This window comes from Diabrotica undecimpunctata, chromosome 7, assembly GCF_040954645.1.
Source record: "Diabrotica undecimpunctata isolate CICGRU chromosome 7, icDiaUnde3, whole genome shotgun sequence".
NCBI classification, from domain to species: domain Eukaryota; kingdom Metazoa; phylum Arthropoda; class Insecta; order Coleoptera; family Chrysomelidae; genus Diabrotica; species Diabrotica undecimpunctata.
In genome coordinates, this window is record NC_092809.1 from 100,457,544 (window position 1) to 100,476,307 (window position 18,764).

The 18,764-nt window shown below is 33.2% G+C and overlaps 1 protein-coding gene across 1 annotated transcript in view; it reads right to left on the bottom strand.

Moving 5' to 3' along the window:
* The window catches only part of Drgx (Dorsal root ganglia homeobox), a 294,960-nt gene that overhangs the window by 208,415 nt on the left and 67,781 nt on the right, over window positions 1-18,764 (bottom strand). Inside the window, exon 2 of the mRNA XM_072537882.1 lies at window positions 10,674-10,791. Within this exon, the coding sequence (XP_072393983.1) occupies window positions 10,674-10,767 (94 nt within the window). The 5' untranslated portion in view covers window positions 10,768-10,791. The remainder of the gene's footprint in view (window positions 1-10,673; window positions 10,792-18,764) is intronic.

An 18,764-nucleotide genomic window follows, 5' to 3' on the forward strand; every position in this document is an offset into this window, starting at 1 on the left:
CTAATGTTTAGATACACTCCGTTAACTAAGACGCTTTCCTGTACTTGTCCCAGTGCTTGCTCGAAGATACGCTCCAAGTACATGTTAAATAGCACTGGAGACATAGTGCATCCTTGTCTCACTCCTCTACCTATGTCAACTTAACTCTGTCAACTGGCCATCCCCTTTAATGTTGGCAGTTTGGTTGTAATAAAAATTATATTTAATTCCCAAGTCTCTAACATTTAAGCCCGCTTCTTTTAAGATAAATATGAGTTTGTCATATTTTACTCTATCAAATGCCTTTTTGTAGTCGATAAAACAAATATATATAATATTTGACATCCCTGTACCTCGGATAAGCACTTGTATAGCGAATACAGCTTCTCGGGTGCCTAAGGTATCGCGGAATCCAAATTGTGTCCATACGCATATAACATATTCTGTTATGTATCACTTTTAAAAACGTTTTAAGTAAGTAACTCATTAGGCTAATTATTCTATAGTCTTAGCATGTTTTTGCATTTAATTTTGTTGGTATAGTTACGAAGGTCGACTTTACCAGCTTAGGGGAATATTTCCAGTTATATATATTTTGTTAAATATAGTCGTAATCCATTTTATTCCTTGTTCGTCCATAAGTTCCAGGAATTCTGTTTAAAATTTGTTAGGCCCTACAGTTTTACCATCTTTAGTTTTTCTAATAGCTGCCGTAACTTCTTTAATGATAATCCGGGGTCCTGTTTGGCATTATATTTATGTCTTCAATAGCAATCTGACTTTCATCTGCAAATGTTACTTCCACATATTTCTTCCAAGTGTCTAGTCTCTCTTCCACACTTAGTAGTGGATTACCTTTGTTGTCTGCCAAACATCCAACTCTTCTAGACTTGTATAAGCCTGCAACTTCTTTAACTTTTTTGTGCATATTGAATGAATCATGTTTCTGTTGTAACAGCTGTATTTCCGCACACTGTTCTCTCAGCTGTGCGTCCTTAACCATTCTGATTGCTTTTTTGATCTCTTTGTATATTCTTGTGCATAATGTCTTGTCCTGATCTTTGACCTTTCGCATATCTTCCATCATATCTAGAATCTCATTTGTCATCCACGAGTTTTTCTTAATTGTTGGTGGTTTGAGGAATTTTTCTTATATGTCTTGTGAAACTCATATGAAATTTTTCAAGCTCCTGGTCTATTTAATCCGTTTGAATAACGGTATTCAAATTGCTATGTATATACTGTTTTACACCCTGTTCTATGCGTTGGTCTTTGAGTAGAATAAGGTCATATTTTGGGTTGACACTACGTCGAATCTTCTTTAGCCTGGCCCTTATTTTGCAAATCAGTGGGTTTTGGTCTGACTGGATATCGGCTTCTGGGTATGTCTTGACTGATGTAATGCTGTTACGGAGTCTTTTATTAATCATAATGTACTCTATTTGATTTATGACTATGTGGCCTGAAGTATCTTGAGGTAATTTCCACGTGTATGATCTTCTGTATGGGAGTTTGAAGTAAGTGTTAGTAATAAAAACTCTTCTTCTGTTACAAATTCACCTAATCGGCCTCCTCGCTCATTTCTTTCTTCAAGCCCAAACTGTCATATGAATTCTTCCGATTGTCCCCTACCAATCTTGGCATTTAATCACCTATATTCAAGGTTAGATCCTTTTTGGGAAGGTATTTCAAGGCTTTGGATAATTCATTATAGAATGCTTCACTAATGTCGTCTGGTTTGTCAACTGTAGGGGCATATACCTGGATAATGTTAGTTGTTATTGGGTAGGTATCAAGTTGAAGGAGTTAAAAGAGGTTATACCTACTCCATTTTCGTGTCTTTCCTTGGGCTTATCTGATTAGTGTATTTGTTAAGTGTAGATTGTTAATTTCATCAATTTCAATTTTACTTCCAGTTGCGGCTTATCCGCGATTTTAGTTATCCGCGACAACCGTGCCACTCAACCCCACGGATAAACGGGAGTTGGCTGTGTCTTAAAAGTAAAGCTTCAAAGAATTGATTGCGATCTTCTAAATACCTCTAGAACCTTCAAAAACCTGTACAAGATATTTTTAGCTTCTTTTTTCCTGTATAGTACTGTCCATCACAGTCCTTGGTTTTGCTCTGATCGACAACTCACTATTTTCTCTTTATGTTAACGTTTTCCTACCTCTTATATTTTTCTTTTTATTCATATTGCAAGTGAAAGTTTCATTACCTATTCATTATTGTAAATTGCTGCAAAATATATTCGAAATAAAAACATGCTTGTATCTCATAAATTCTGTTAGACTTTCTATATTAAGACAAAAATGTTACTTGCCGATACTACTAAAATGAGCCCATCTACATAAGCCTAAAACACTAATTCGATAATACTTAAACAAATGGGATAATAGAAAATAATCACAGGTTGTCGGTCTCTGTTCTGTTCATCTGTGTTGTCGAAAGAGGTCAAAACTAATGTGATAACTCCCATAATCCACCCCAAGCCTGGCATGTGGTGCTGAAATTTCCTATTAAGGGTCTTCGATCCCCGGGGGCCACTGCTCACGACAAAACCCCTCGCACTATTCACTCTATAACTACGAATTTTGATCAAGACGGACATTATGATGTTAAAGAGTGACTAATAATCACTTTAAAAGAAAAAATGATTATCTCGATTTACTTTTATACTGAGGGTTTTTGAAACTGCCAAGCAGCAGTTTCAGTTGAAACTAACACTACTTAACAAAATTATAAAAATTATTATGTCCTGATAATGTTATATTAGCTAAATATTTATTTATTTATTTTGTCATTAACAACAAGATTAATTATAATATTTATTTTCTTTGAATAAGAAAATTCTGGAGATGGCCTTCATATAATTAAAAAAGGTAATCGAAAGGTAAGATTATTGATCAAAACTTTCAAGTCACCTACAAACTGTGTAAGGAATTGAGTATTTTTTTATTTAGCTTTACGTGTCTCGGCAGCGTAGGTCAATAACACAGGTACATTTTTATTACATTACATTGTAAGAATATACAGTAACATTACAATCGATAAAGAAATACATTAAATATTGGTACAATTATCAAATTCTAAACTACGTTTCTTCTTCTAAATTTTCTGGTAAAGCCTGGTTTCATAGAAGAAATTAATAAGGTTTTGGAATTGATCTGGCGAGCTGAGAATATTTTGTAGGTTTCGACTCAAAAGATTGTTTTTTTCTATTATTGTTGAAATAGGGACAGTCCACGAGAATATGTTGTAAGAACAGATATAATATTACCACAGTGTGTACATGTAGGTGATTCTTGGGAAGTCATTTAATGTTTATGAGTTAGTCTTGTATGGCCGATTCCAAGTCGGCGAATTAAGATTAAGATTAAGAATTAAGTCAAGCTTTTTAACGGTGGGATGGATATCACGAAGCTTTTAAGGTATTTTATTCCAGTAATCTTGCTTAGACATTTAGATGATATTTTTAAAATACAACTGTAAATCTGTATGTAATTATATGTTTTCAGTCTCCATATAAGAAGATGCGGCTTGGTTTGTAAAGAGGTAGGCTAGTTCGTTTTCAGGGATTTCTACTAAGTCGGAATCCAGATCATGGTTATGGATACTCCCAGTGAGATTAAACTATCGAAAGAGTTTTGAATAGCTTGAACCAAATAATGTACCGTGTACATACTTTTGAGAGAGTAGATAGACGCTAAAGAGTCTGTACATATTGCTACATTTTTATATTTTGGTGATAGTAAGTTTGTAGTTTTGAGAACAGAGAATAATTCAGCATCATGTATGCAGCAGAAGAGCGGGAGATTACAAGATATGATTAAATCTGTGTTTGAAGTTACAGCACATTCAATAGCTCTTAAAAGCATCTGTGTATACAATTTGGTTAAATCTGTTGTTAGCAATTAATTCTTTAAAGGTTTACCTTAGAAATTGTGGATTTGTCTGATGCTTATCATAATTAGTTAACGAGAAATTAAAATCTGCTTTCAATTTATTCCAGGGAGATTTAGGTGATGTTAATATTGTAGTTGTGGCTGAAAGATAGATGTTATTCAGATCTGGTGAGAGATACTGTGGCATAGATTAAAGTTTAATAGGAGAAGGAGAGTTTAAAAGGTCATTACTTAGTAATTGATAGGCTGGGTTTTCGGTATTAGCTGAGATTTGAGACGAATATTTTAAAATGAGTTGCTGGAGACGTAACCAAAGGGGAAATTCATTAGCTTATCTGTATAAACTCTCTGCGGGGGCTCGACCTGAACGTTACAAGGCAGATTCGAAGTGCAGTGTTGTGTACAGAATTAAGAAGTTTTAAATCTGATGGGCTAGCTGATATATAAATGAAACTGTAGTAGTCTATTTTAGAACGAATAAGACATCTATAAATCTGAAATAAGGACTCTAGTAGTCCTTATTTAAGATTTATAGCACTTTTCAGCACTAGAAGGACGGTGCCGTCCTCGCCTGCACCGTAACGATGATTGGACAGAAATTTTAATATGTTAAAATTTGTCATTCATTTAGTTGTGAAATCTTTTAAATGACTGTTCCAGGTAAGTTTACTGTCGAATGTGAGTCCTAAAATCTTTATACTCTTTACTGCAGGTAGACAAGTACCATTTATGGTAATTTTAGGATTTATAGTACTGGCTGTCCTGCGAGAATTGAGTAATATTAACAGTTATAGGATATCGTTGTTTCACAATAAAGTAAGACTCAATATTTTTAGTCCAGAAAGAGTAACGCTACTTTTTGACTTTGCAAGTTATAGATCTCATGCCTTTTTATTAGTTTAATTAATAATCTTAATTAATAGCTTAAGTAATAGCTACGTAAAAATATTTAAATCTTCAATGACAAACTTTAATGCCTTAATTAATAATTTATTACAACCTCTTAATATTATGGATATGAATATAAGAAGTTATCAAAAAAACTTTGATGCCTTTATAATTTTTTCATCTGAATGTAAAACCAATTTTGATTTTCTAATTTTAACAGGAACTTTTAAACAAAATGATGTAAATTTGTTTCAAATAGAGAGTTATACATTAATATACAATTCAGGTACAATTAACAAAAACGATGGGGTAATGATTTATGTATGAAAATATATTAACCATAAATATAAAATATTAGATATAACAGATCATCTAGTACTTGTCCAATAACACGTAATAATAATTTAATGTATTACTTAAATAATATCAATAGATTCGATGTTTTAGAGTGTAATGAACAATTCATTAGTAGAAGAGTATAAAAGTATTATGAGTGAATATGGATTTATCATCCAGCAAGTAGAACTTGTTTGGACCATTTATTTGTCAAATGTTCTTCAAATTTTGAGAATAATATTACATCTTATATCTTTAGATACCATGATATTACTGATCACTCATCCTTAGCACTCAGTATTAATAATTTTAACAACGTAAATATAAATGGCACGCTATTCAAAATGTTTAAATATTTTATCAATTACAAAAGATTTGGAATAAGAAAATTGGTTTTTGGTTTACTCTGAAAGAGATGTTAATAAAAACATGGAATGATTCATTACAAAACTACAAAATTATATAAACTTAAATAGTAACAAAATAAAAATTAAACAAAAAGAAAAATATAAAAAACCATGGATAACACCAACGTTACTTAAATCAATAAATGAAAAAAATAATTTATTCAAATCATTAAAAACTCACCCCGATGATAAAAATTTACAGAATAATACATAAATAAAAATAATGTATCAAAATGTATTCAACAAGCTAAAAAAGCTTATGCAGAAGGGCTAATAAATGCTATCAAAAATATGTCAAAAAACTTATGGAGATTTGTAAATAAGCTCTGTGAAAAAACAGATTCAAAAACCAACATAAAAATGATAAAAACACAAAATGATGAAATACTAATTAATAAAACAGACGTATCAAATGAATGTGTAGACTAATATACCGATTTGGGAAAACGATATATAGAAATAATTCCTGAGCCATCTGAATTTCGAGAAAATATATCGGAAATAAATAATACTGTGTACCTATTTCAACGGCTGAAAATGAGGTAGAAGAAATAATAAAATCTTTAAAAAGTAAAAAATCACCAGGACATGATAATATTAAATCTAAAACTATAACAGAAATATCAAAACAGATTTCAAAACCATTTACATACATAATAAATACATGTCTTAATTTAGGCATTTTTCCAGATATTTTAAAAATTATTAAAACACTGTTCAAATATGGCTAAGAAATAAGTTATCAAAATTATAGACCTATCACCCTAATCTCAAACATAGGCAAAATATTAGAAAAAATAATTAAAATAAGACTTACAAATTTTTTTTTAAAATTCAATATACTGTCTGATTGACGATCTAAAACGTTACCATAGGAATTGGATTCAAGAGACACAAGATCGAAACAGATACATCTTTATATATTTTATATCAATTCCTTCGGCATTTCTTTTTTATGTGTGCTTTCCAGCGATGTCTAGCGCTTTTAGAGTTATTCTCAAATAGTTTTTTATTACAATAAAAATCTGGGACTTATTTATTCATGTGTGAATGTGATTATTAAATTGTGGACAGATTTACATTTATTCAATTTAATAAGATATCTTTTGAAGATGAAAATGTTAATTGTAGATATTAAGTGATGGTTTGTCCTCATAAATCTTTTTACACTGCAACTTTAAATATCTTTTGTGTATCTAGATCTATGTTTACTTGCGGCTTTAGGATAAGTTTTTGGCTGCAACAGGTATTTAAACATTTCTCTCGCTGCATAGCTCATACGCGCTTGCTGGACCATTTTCGCTGCTTACTGAGCTGCACAGCATTTTTCTTTTACTTTAGGAACTCTAAGGTAAACTCTAGGCTGTGGAAATGCAGAGACAAATCCGATAGACTGCGGAACATAACAGTGCCACTGGTATGGTATGGTACCAATTTACTAGACCTATATAAGCTGGTGAAGGTCCAGGGTTTGGAAAAAAAACTTTCTTTTGTCACTGGTTAATGGTGAAGTGTTGTTCTCTAAATTCAAATTTCTAGGAAAGAATTAAGTCTTTTTTCCTGTTACAGGTTTAATAACTGTAACATGGAACCGGGGTTCTTTAAAATTTGAAGAGCATATAGTCTTTTACTTGTATATAGTTTTAAAGAAGGAAAGATAAAGTGAGGAAAATGTTAAAATTTTAAAATTTGCGGATCATTTTACAGCTGAATTACGCTACACACAAGTTATAAACCTTTTTTTTGGTTATGTTGATGTCAAGTTGTTTCAATACACTTGACTGCTTCAATAAAGTCGGGTTCCTCCAGTGCGACAGAGAAAACTGATAAACCTGGCAAATAAGAAAGAGATGCAGGGACTGTTTTGCGTCCGTTTTCTCTTTCACACTGGGGAATAGGCTGCTATTCCAATGATCAGTCTGTCTTGTACTATATGTCTATGAGTTTTCTAACCGCTTCTGCTGCTTTTTTATTAGTTTTTTAGAGTTTAAAAGTAAATTTTGTTGAGATCTTAAGTACATTAGTAGTTGTATATTGCTAAGTATCTTTATGTTTTCATTTTTTAGCATATTAGGTCAGAACAGGGACGCCGGTAGAATTTATTGGTCAGTAAGTTAGTGTATTGGAAAACGTTTGACTAGAGTAGCAACCATGGTGATTGATATACAGTTAAATATCAATATTGTGCATTAATGTTAAAGACATACTGGTACGAAATAATCAGCTGGTAAAAAATTTAAATTTTTTTAGCTTTGATTTTAAAGTTTAATTAATATATATATATATATATATATATATATATATATATATATATATATATATATATATATGTTTATATATATATGTTTATATATATATGTTTATATATATATGTTTATATATAAGACGCTTTATTAAGAATCCTACGTCTACGGTAAAAGCATTTTCTCCAAATTGAGCTGGCGACGACATAAACCATATGATATTTAGTTAGCGGATATTTGGCATGTCGTAAGCTTCTTGTAAACCCAATAATCCTAACAAAATTTATGTTACATGAAGTTATCTCGTTTCTAGAGCAAATTCACTTTGAAAGTTTCCAACTTTGACCCGCGGTCAGTTCTTCAACGTTTAATCTTTTAAGACATTTCCAGACGAAATATTATTGCATTTTGGATAGACGAAATATTTTTATGGATCTGTTCTGTAAAATAATAATGTAAATGCAATTATGTCAATGAAAAGGTTTTTTGGATATAAAATAAATTTTCCCTTGAAACTTGGATCTATATAAAATTATATCTTCCAAGCGTGGATCATATTTTGGTTGAACCACCCATGTGTTTATTTATCTGTACATTGTATACATTTCACTATAATTGTATGTACCATCTTTAGTAAAACGTTGATTTGATGTTCAGTAACTCAAGTACTTAAATGTTTAGTGAGTTTCTGCGGAAAGTCTGAAGATTATGGAGTTTTTTTTTATATTTTATATATTTTTTAGATTACTATTCTGAGCTTGAGCTTCAGCATGTCTGTGAGCTCTTGGCTTCAAGTATTGTATATTATGAATATAGAAAAAGAAGACGATAGATATAGAGTGAATAAGGTCTAAATTAAAGACACGTTCATGTGTAGAAGAATTAAGATAATCTTCTTCTTCTTCTTCTTCGTCTTTATAAGCAATTCTGCTTGTTCATTGGCGGATTAATACCTTTATGGAAGGTTGTCACCCCATCTTTTGCGCGGTCGTCCGATACTTCTTCTGCCGATTAGTAACTTATTTCTTGCTATATGGACGACACGGGTCTCATCCATTCTGCTTATGTGGTTATTCCATTCTTTTTTTCTATGTTGTGTCCATTCATTTATAGACTGTGCGTAACATTTTCTTTTAATGTCTTCACTTCTCTTTCGATCTCTCAGCGTATTTCCTGTAATTCTTCTCAGTACTCTCATCTCCGCCGTTTCAGGTAGCCTTTGCGTTTTGGGTGTGTCGGGTCTTGTTTCTGAGGCATATGTCATTATTGGTCTTACACTGGCTTTATAAATTCTTGACTTCATCTCAGTGTTAATGTGCCTGTTTCGCCATATAGTTTTATTAAGGCATTTTGCCAGTCAATTTGCTTTTTGTACTTGATCTCTCACTTCTTTGTCCAGGTATCCATAGCTAGACAGTGTAATTCCCAGGTATTTTATTTCCATTATTTGTTCAATACTGATGCCGTCAACTTCTATTTTACATCTGGTTGGTTCTTTGATGACTACCATTGTTTTAGTTTTCTGAGTTGATATTGTCATATTAAATTCTTTTGCTCTTATGTTAAATCTGTGAACCAGTCTTTGCCGACTATCTTTATCTTGGGCTATCAATATTGCATCGTCTGCGTAACAAAGTATTTTGATTTCTTTGTTTCCCATTTTGTATCCTCTTCTTTTGTTACGGTTTTGATGATTTCATCCATGATCAAATTGAAGAGCATGGGGCTCAATGAATTTAGATGATAATGGGTATAAATCCGAAAAAGAAATAACTAATAATTCTCACCGAAGCCGTTGTTTCTTCTCTGTAACTCACTTTCGTACGATTGCGCCCAATTGACTGATTGTACATATAACAATAAATAGTTTACAATTCGTCAAGACTTCGGCAGATCCGCTATATATAAGCGCTTCGCCAACACCTGATAGATCTTGTATTTGGACCCGGTATATTATTATTATTATTATATAACAAATAAGGGCAGAAGAGCGAGCTCTTATTATGCCCAAAAAGCAAAACAAAAATAAAATAAAAAATATCCTTATAAAACTAATACCAATTATAAAGTTAAATCTAGGGATTTTTTATCACGTTGGCAGCAAACCAGTACCAACAGTAAGTTCGACAGAAGCTACCTTACTGTGTCGCCTGTTTTATTTTGATTGATAATTGAGACCTCTTTGGGGCAGAGAGAGAGAGAGAGAGATAGAGTCTGGGTAATCCCTCTACTATATTTCCCATTATTTGTTAACTCAGGAGAGTTATAAGTAATTTTTGTGCCATCTCTTTTTGCTCGTATCCATTTTATTTCTACGAATCACGTCACCGCAGTGATCTCATGCCGTATCAAGGCTAAAACGCTATAGAGTTCGCCAGCCCTCTTAGGCAACAATTTTTCTCTCTGTCATGCACCCCTTGAGCACGATGGTGTTAGAGATCAAGGTTGAGAGCGCAATAGGTGTAGACCATAACTTACGGTATGATGAGTCAGTTGTTGTTTTTTTAACTCTTACACCTTAAAGTAAATAATCATTGAATGCAGTATTTACCAAGTTTTGACAAATTCTGTATAGATATCAAAGGAGCTGTATAGTAACGGTCGTAGTTCAGAAGCAACCCTATAGAGGTACGTTATATTCTGTACGTTATTGATATATATTGTTGCTAAAGTGAAGAGAAGTGAATGAGAAGAAGAGTAAATTGGTCTTAAGATTAAATAGGAAATATTTTAAACAAGTTTGTTTAATAATTTGAGTCCATCGAGTAATAAACAACGTTATTCTGTGAAAGTTTCCTAATTATCAACACAAGATATTTAAGCTTGACAGTTTCATCTAAGTAGAATTTTTCTCAACTCGGTATATTTTCGCCATTTTGAAATTTATATAGATATATGTAATTTTAATACTTACATGGATGCGTAGGTGTAAATGGATATTCTAATGTGGGCAATCTCGGCTGTGGTGCTCCAGGATGTAGTGCGGGCGGGCAATGGTAGCAGAACATACCTCTGCCACCGCCACCCGCGATCTGTAACAAAATATAGTTTAAAGAGTTTATACGGAATAAGGATAATATAAATAAGAATATAATAATAATGCTATATGTTTATTTTCTTTCTAATTATCTTAAACGAAAAGCCATATCCAACAAAAAAACCAGTGTCACATCCTATAATTCCTAACTCATGTGATAATAAGTTTATGGCATATAAAGAAAAAATACAATTGCGGATTCTACAAGAAATTACATTTGCTTTAGAAACAATAATTAAACAAATTGGCCGCAATCTAGTCTCGGTTAAATTACAAAAAGTCACTCAAAATTAAATCAGAAACATACTGTCTTGTTTATCAGACAACGATAGTAATGAGAATCATAGAAAAAATAATATTTTTCAGTGGAGCTTGCCTACTTAAGAAAAGTAAAAAACTTTTTAACATGTGCCTTTTGGACAGTAATATACTCGACAAATGGCACCATGCTAAGGTAATTATATTGTACAAAAAAGGAGATCCCCATGAATTAGAAAACTACAGACCTATCTACGTTTTCTTAGTCACCTATACAAACTCCGTACAAGAATAGTAACGAATCGTCTTGAGAAAAAACTTGATTTCTTCCAACCAATAAAGCAAGCGGGATTTCGTACCGGATTTGGAACAAATAATCACCTACAGAGCATTAAAACGGCAATAGAAAGGACTATCGAATACAATCGACCACTCGTTCTGGCTTTTGTAGATTTTTATAAAGCCTTAACACAGTAGAATTTGACAAAATCCTGGAAGCACCACAAGCATGCCGCATTGACTACCGATATACAAGGTAAATTTTATTACAATACATATAAGAACGCAACTATGTCGGTGAAACTACATAAAAACACGGATCCTATCCCAATCGGTAGAGGAGTCCGACAGGGTGATACTTTATCACCTAAACTGTTTACCGCAGTACTAGAATATGCTTGTAAAAAACTTAACTAGGAAGAAAAAGACCTGAACGTTGACGGTAGAAAATTAACAAATTTGAAATTGGTAGACGACATATTTTTGTTCTCGGGCAACCTCAAGGAGATATGTACAATGCTACATGAACTCCAGTTATTATGTGCCAGTGTGGATCTTAAAATAAACATCTACAAAACAAAATTCATGACAAACCTAGCGGTACCATGACTAGTACCTAGCGGAAATATCAATATTAGAGACAACGAAGTAGAGATGGTGGAAAATTAAATATACCTTGGACACGAAATAAAAATCACAAGAAACAACCAAACATGCGAACTACGAAGAAGAATAAACCTAGCATGGGCAGCCTATGAAAAACTCAAAGACATCTTTAAAAGCGATATACCAATTTCTTTAAAATGTAAAATCTTTGACCAAGATGTGTGTTGCCTGTGATGACCTATGGTGCCGACACTTTGACATTGACAGCTTCTTCTTCTTCTCATTGCGCCGTCTCCTTTCGAAGGTTGGCGATCCAAATGGCAATTGTAGTTTTGGAAACTGCTGCGCGAAAGATCTCTGCGGATGAGCGGTCGAACCATCTCCTCAGGTCTTTCAGCCACGAGTTCTGGCGTCTTCCTACTGATCTTTTGCCCTGTACTTTTCCTTCCAGTATAACTTGAAGTAATTCATATCTTTCGTCTCTCAACACATGACCCAAGTATTGCATTTTCCTCTCTTTGATTATTCTTAGTAATTCTTTTTGTTTACACATGCGATGAAGTACCTCAACATTAGTAACTCTTTGTACCCATGGAATCCTCAACATTCGTCTGTATATATACATCTCAAAGGCATTGACAGCTACAACTTCTAAAACGCTTCAAATAGCTCAGAGGAAAATTGAAAGGTAAATGCTGAGTATATCGATTCGTGACCGAGTTAGAAATGAACACTTAAGACGAAGAACAGGAGTTACCGATGTAATTTCCCGAATTGCCACACTGAAATGGAACTGGACCGGACACGTCGCCCAAATCAGCGATAAAAGGTGGACGACGAGATTGCTTGAGTAGAGGCCGAGGTTAGACAGAAGAAGTAGAGGAAGACCCCTTCTTCTTCTTCAAGTGCCGTCTCCATCAATGGAGGTTAGCGGTTATGGTGGCAAACGTTTGTCTATCTTCAGCTGTTCTTAAGAGTTCCTCAAATCCAAGTCCTGTCCAGTTTCTGATATTACGTAACCAGGACAATTTTTTTCTTCCAATTCCTCGCTTTCCTTCTATTTTGCCTTTTATTATCAACTGAGGGATGTAGTATTTCTCGTTGCGCAACAAATGCCCTAAATAACTGGTTTTTCTTCTTTTGACTGTTCTCAATAGTTCTTTTTCTAAATTGAGTCTCGCTAGTACTTCTTCATTTGTTTTTCGTGCTGTCCAAGGAATTTTTAAAATTCTACGGTACACCCACATTTCAAATGCCTCGATTCTATTCAGGCTCTTTATTTTTAAAGTCCATGTTTCGACTCCGTAGAGAAGAACAGACCAGATAAAACATTTTACAAGTTTTAATCTCAATTTAATATTTATATGTGTATCGCAGAATAGAACGCGCATCTTAAAGAAACTATCCCTAGCTTGAGCAATTCTCGCTTTAATTTCTTGTTCTGGGTCCAGCTTGCAATTAATCCAACAGCCAAGGTATTTGTATTGGTTTACCTGTTCTAAAATATTCCCATTTATTTTTATAGGTAAGGGGATATTCTGTTTTCTTTGGATCACCATTACTTTTGTTTTTTTTTTTCGTTGATCTTCATTCCAAACTCTCGACAAGCATCCTTAAGGTGGTCTATAACCCTCTGTAAGTTTGTGTCTGTATCAGCCAGTAGGACAGTGTCATCTGCATATCTTATGCTAGATATTGGTTCTCCATTAATTTTTATTCCTGTGGAAAGGTTTTCCAAGGCTTGCTTGAATAGTAGTTCCGAGTAAAGATTGAACAGCATAGGGGACAGTATGCATCCTTGCCTTACTCCTTTATTCATACTAATATTTCTAGATGTATGATCGTCGATCCTAATCTTGGCACTCTGCCTCCAATATAAGTTCTTAATTAGTCGGAGATCTTTGCTATCCAAGTTGATGCTCTGCAAGGAATTTAACATTTTATTATGGTTTACGCGATCAAATGCCTTTTCAAAGTCTACAAAACATAGAAAGACATCCTTTTGTTGGTCGTAACACTTCTGCAGCAGTACTTGTAATGAAAACAAGGCCTCTCTGGTCCCCATTCCGGCTCTGAATCCAAATTGATCGTATCCAACTTCTTTTTCACACCTTTTGTATACCCTATTGTGAAGTATTTTTAATAGAATTTTAAGCATTTGGCTCATAAGACTTATTAATCTAAAATCTGCGCATCGCCTGGAGTTAGCTTGTTTTGGAATGGGAATAAAAATAGATTCTAACCATTCCTCTGGTATTTCCCCAGTATCGTAGATTGTATTAAACAAAATTACTAACAAATCAATGTTATTACTTTCGATCAATTTAAGTATTTTAGGATAAACTTCATCAGGTCCAGGGCTTTTATTGGTCTTTAATTGTTTAATGGCATATTCCACTTCGACTTTTAGAATTGGTGGGCTTTCAGTGACATTATTTATTGTAATGTCTATTCTTTCATCTCGGAACAGCTGTTGTATAAATTTTTCCCATTCTTCTATTTTATCTTTGGTGTTATGAATTAACTCTCCGTTGTTATTTACCAGTGGGCAATGTTGTTTTTTGTGGATGAATGAAAATTCTTTCACCTTCTTGTACATATTAAAGTAATCATGTCTATGTTCTAATTCTTCTATTTCTTTACATTTTTCTTCGAGCCATTTCTCTTTTGATTCTTTTATTTTCCTTCTTATTTCTGTATTTAATCGTTTGTAATCGCTTGTGTTCTTACTCGTTGGATTAACGATCTTAAGAAAATGTCAAGAAATTGGATGAAAAGTGCTCAAGTGTACAATGGACAAAAATGAGGAAGGCATATGTCCAGCAGTGGATGTAAAGGGTTGTGTGATGATGATGATGATGAGTGGAACTGTCAATCTATTGTAAAACAAAGACTTATTATTAGCTTAATTTTCTAGAAATCATACAATTGATGTTATTCTTCTTAACGAAACTTATAGACTGTTGTCCCAAAATAAAAACTTATATTATTATACTAAAGGTTTTAATAATGTTAAGAGTTGATCGTCGTGACGGCTATGGAGGCATTGCTATTTTAGTTGCAAACAACATTTTCTTTTCAGGTATAAAATAATTCAAAGCAAATTATAATCCAAATATAGAGGTTTGCGATGTTTACAAACCTACTAAAATAAATGTCTCATCCAAAGATTGGAAAAATTTATTTAGCCAAATTAAAGGCAGACTTTTAATCGGTGGCGACTTCAATAGCCGATGGCATTCCATCGCGTTCGAACGAGCATCCATTAATGATAGACTTAACATTAGTATCTCCTCATTTAACAGGCTTTACTACCCGGAATCCTCTAAATGACTCTGTAGGTACAGTCCGCATCCCTATCGAAATAACTATAGATTTGAAATATTCTCCAACCACAATTCATAACTCCACAAAATGGAAAGAGTATTCAGCGGACTGGTCTATATTCGAAAAATGCCTTCCCTACATTGATTCTACACATCGTAAATTTTTGGAAATGTTTATTAACTTAACAAAAACCATTAGCGAAGCTGCAGATACCGCTATGATTACTCAAAAATTATTTCAACTAAAATCCTGTCTTTACGTATGGTGGGACGACGAATGTAAAAATTTAATATCTTGTCTTTTCGAGAATATAAGTAATATTGTCTCAAATCTTGAAAATCATATAAAATTTAAACGCATTCAAGCCAAATGTCAAAACTGTTTTCCGAAAAACAAAAAAAACAAAAAGCATCATGGATTAACTTTGTAAATACTATCGATAAAAATACACCACTCAATAAAATATGGACATTTATTAATAAAAGGGCTAACAAAAATTATCATTAAAGAACACACTCAATCAAGAGCTAATAGAAGTTACTTGACAAGTTCGCTCCTCCATACGTTCAATACCAATTAAAACACGTAACATTATGCAATTCTAGTAAATTCAAATTACTAGAAATTCCTGCAAGCATTCGAGAACTGAATTGGGTTATTAAAATATCAAAATCTACTGCATCCGGAAAAGATAATGTCACTTTTTCCATAATTAACCACCTCCCCGATAATGCTAAAAATAATTCAATGATTGGCTTCTGGAAAGGAATTACATTGAACAAAGAAACAATGATATGTCTTTTTATCCAACCCAACAAAAACAAAACTTTCTCGTCGTCTCACAGACCCATTTCTCGATTGTCTTGTAAAACAAAAACTTTGGAAAGAATAATTATCAAAAATCGTCTTAGATGGACAGTCGAACACTACAATCTTTTGCCAAGCACTCAGTATGGATTTGACTCATGGATGGATGTAGTCGCTAAGCAACAGATATAAAACTCAATTTTTCTACAAATAAATATTTAGCATGTTTTTTTCTAGACCTTAAAGGTTCTTACGATTGTATTAATCTAACATTAATGCTTTCAAAGTTATACAAACTAGGATTGTCCACAAATTTATCTTCAAGTAGTAAATATTTTTAGCAACCGAACTTTATATATCAGAGGCCATAGGAATCAGTTACATTGTCCAAGTACTCATACAGAGTTTTTGTAAAAATTAAAATTATGTATATTACCAGTTGTAAATTTTCGCACCAGTAGAAAAATCAATAAAATTGAACATTGAAATATTGTTTTCAATTTGTCCGACTTCCGCAATATTTATGTGATAGTATTTGACAAAAATAGCACACTTATAAAACAAAGTATTTTATAGCCTTCATAAAATTAATAATTTATAAAGGCACAAGTCGTTTTTCTATACAAAAAAAATGTCTAATTTTTTTTCATTTCTTTTTAATTACACTATTTTATTGACAAAAACACGTTTTTGAAAATATTTTTCTCAATATTAGAGTTACCGGTTAAATAAAGGGTTAATACCTGATTCGGATAGAATTTTAAAGTAATGTTTTACGTCTTGAAGTATATAATCAATATCAATGCAAAGCGTACTTAAACTTTAACAGCTATTAATTAAAATCTTGAGTATCTACCTATCTCATATTTTAAATTTTAGTCACCTCAAATTAAAGGTATGGCCATGTCAGTGGGTCCTTCTCACACAGATACATACCCATTTAAAATTAGACACGTACGTACATTATATAACCTACGCTGTCGGTCGAAGAGCATCGGTTAAATTAACAGCAAATTAATTCTGATTAAGTTAATTTAGTTAAGTTGATACGTGACATCATGATGCCAGCCAGTCGACATGTTTGCAATTACTCACAAATCTATCGGGTGGTCTGAACAATACAACAAGAAAAAAGGATTTTTCAATTTTAATTGCTCGTTAAGTGGTTGGCTGTGGAAGCTAGTCGAACGGTCCGATCTGATTTCTAAGAAATTGGACTGATTGTATTAAGGGAAATATAATTTGCCCATAGAGCTTAATTAATTGTAAAATTGAGTAAATTAAACCGACGAATCTTTGTCTGTTGTATTCTGGGATATTTCGGATGTTCTGGATGTCTGTATTAGGAGTATCCTGTTTAGGCATATTTATGTGTCTCTTCAGAACGTCATTTTTGTAGCATGTGTAGCCACTACAGTAGAAGTCACAGTTAGAATGCAGTGCAGGTAAGATAGACAATGAATTTCTTACGGGAGAACGGCCGACCACGTTGCCGGTTTGCCCGGAGCGGCGCATCAAGACCGGATTTAAAAATCACATCACTGAAATATACTCGTACACAACTATCAAAAGACATAAAAGACTATCATTACTACTGGCTACTGGCCATTAGACCACAAACTTGTTGGCAAAAACGATGAACGCTCAGTTCTACTTTATTTTCACAAGCGGATGAAAGTACCTATATCATGGAGCCGTTGCCACTATCTGTCGTGAATTTCAAATAGGGTATGACTCTTAGTGTGCAAGTAAAACGTATGGTGTTCTTCTTCTTAACGTGCCTCATCCCTAAGGACATTTGCGATCATCATGGCCCATTTGACTCTATCTGCGGCCGTTCTGAAAAGTTCTATTGACGTTTTCCCACTCCATTGTCTCAGATTCTTCAGCCAGGACGTGCGTCTTCTTCCCGGTCCTCTTTTGCCTTCCACCTTCCCTTGTATGACCAGCCGAATCAATTCGTATTTCTCGTTTCTTAGTATGTGACCAAAGTAGCTCATTTTTTTTTTCTTTATAATGTTAAGTATTTCTTTATATTTTTTCATTTTCGTAGCGTCTTCGTATTGGTTATGTGTTGAGTCCAAGATATTTTCCACATTCTTCGATAATACCACATTTCAAAGTTAATGAGTTTTTTCTCTGTCGCCTCTGTAATTGTCCAGACCTCAACTCCATATAACAGGACAGAGAACACGTAGCATCTCAATACTCTAGTTCCAATTTCGATGTTGAGTTTTCCATTGCATAATATTGCTTTCATCTTATTAAAAGCACTTATAGCTATCTCAATACGCCGTTTTATTTCCATACTTCTATCCCATTCTTCATTTAGTTCGCAACCTATTTTTGTTTTATTTGCATTCAGTGCCATTCCATACCTTTCGCAGTATTGGGTAATGCGATCAACCAAGATCTGTATTCCTTCTCTGCTGTCCGCAAGGAGTATTATGTCATCTGCGTATCTAAGATTATTCAGAAGTGCTCCGTTAATAAATATGCCTTCATTTACGTCTTCTAATGCCTCTTTAAACAATTCTTTTGAATACACATTAAAAAGTAAAGGGGAAAGCACGCATCATTGTCTTACTCCAGGATTTATAGGTATTTCTTTTGATTTTTGTTGGTCTATTCGTATTATGGCTTTCTGATATCGGTATAGATTATATCGGTGTGGTGTTAAATATATTGAAC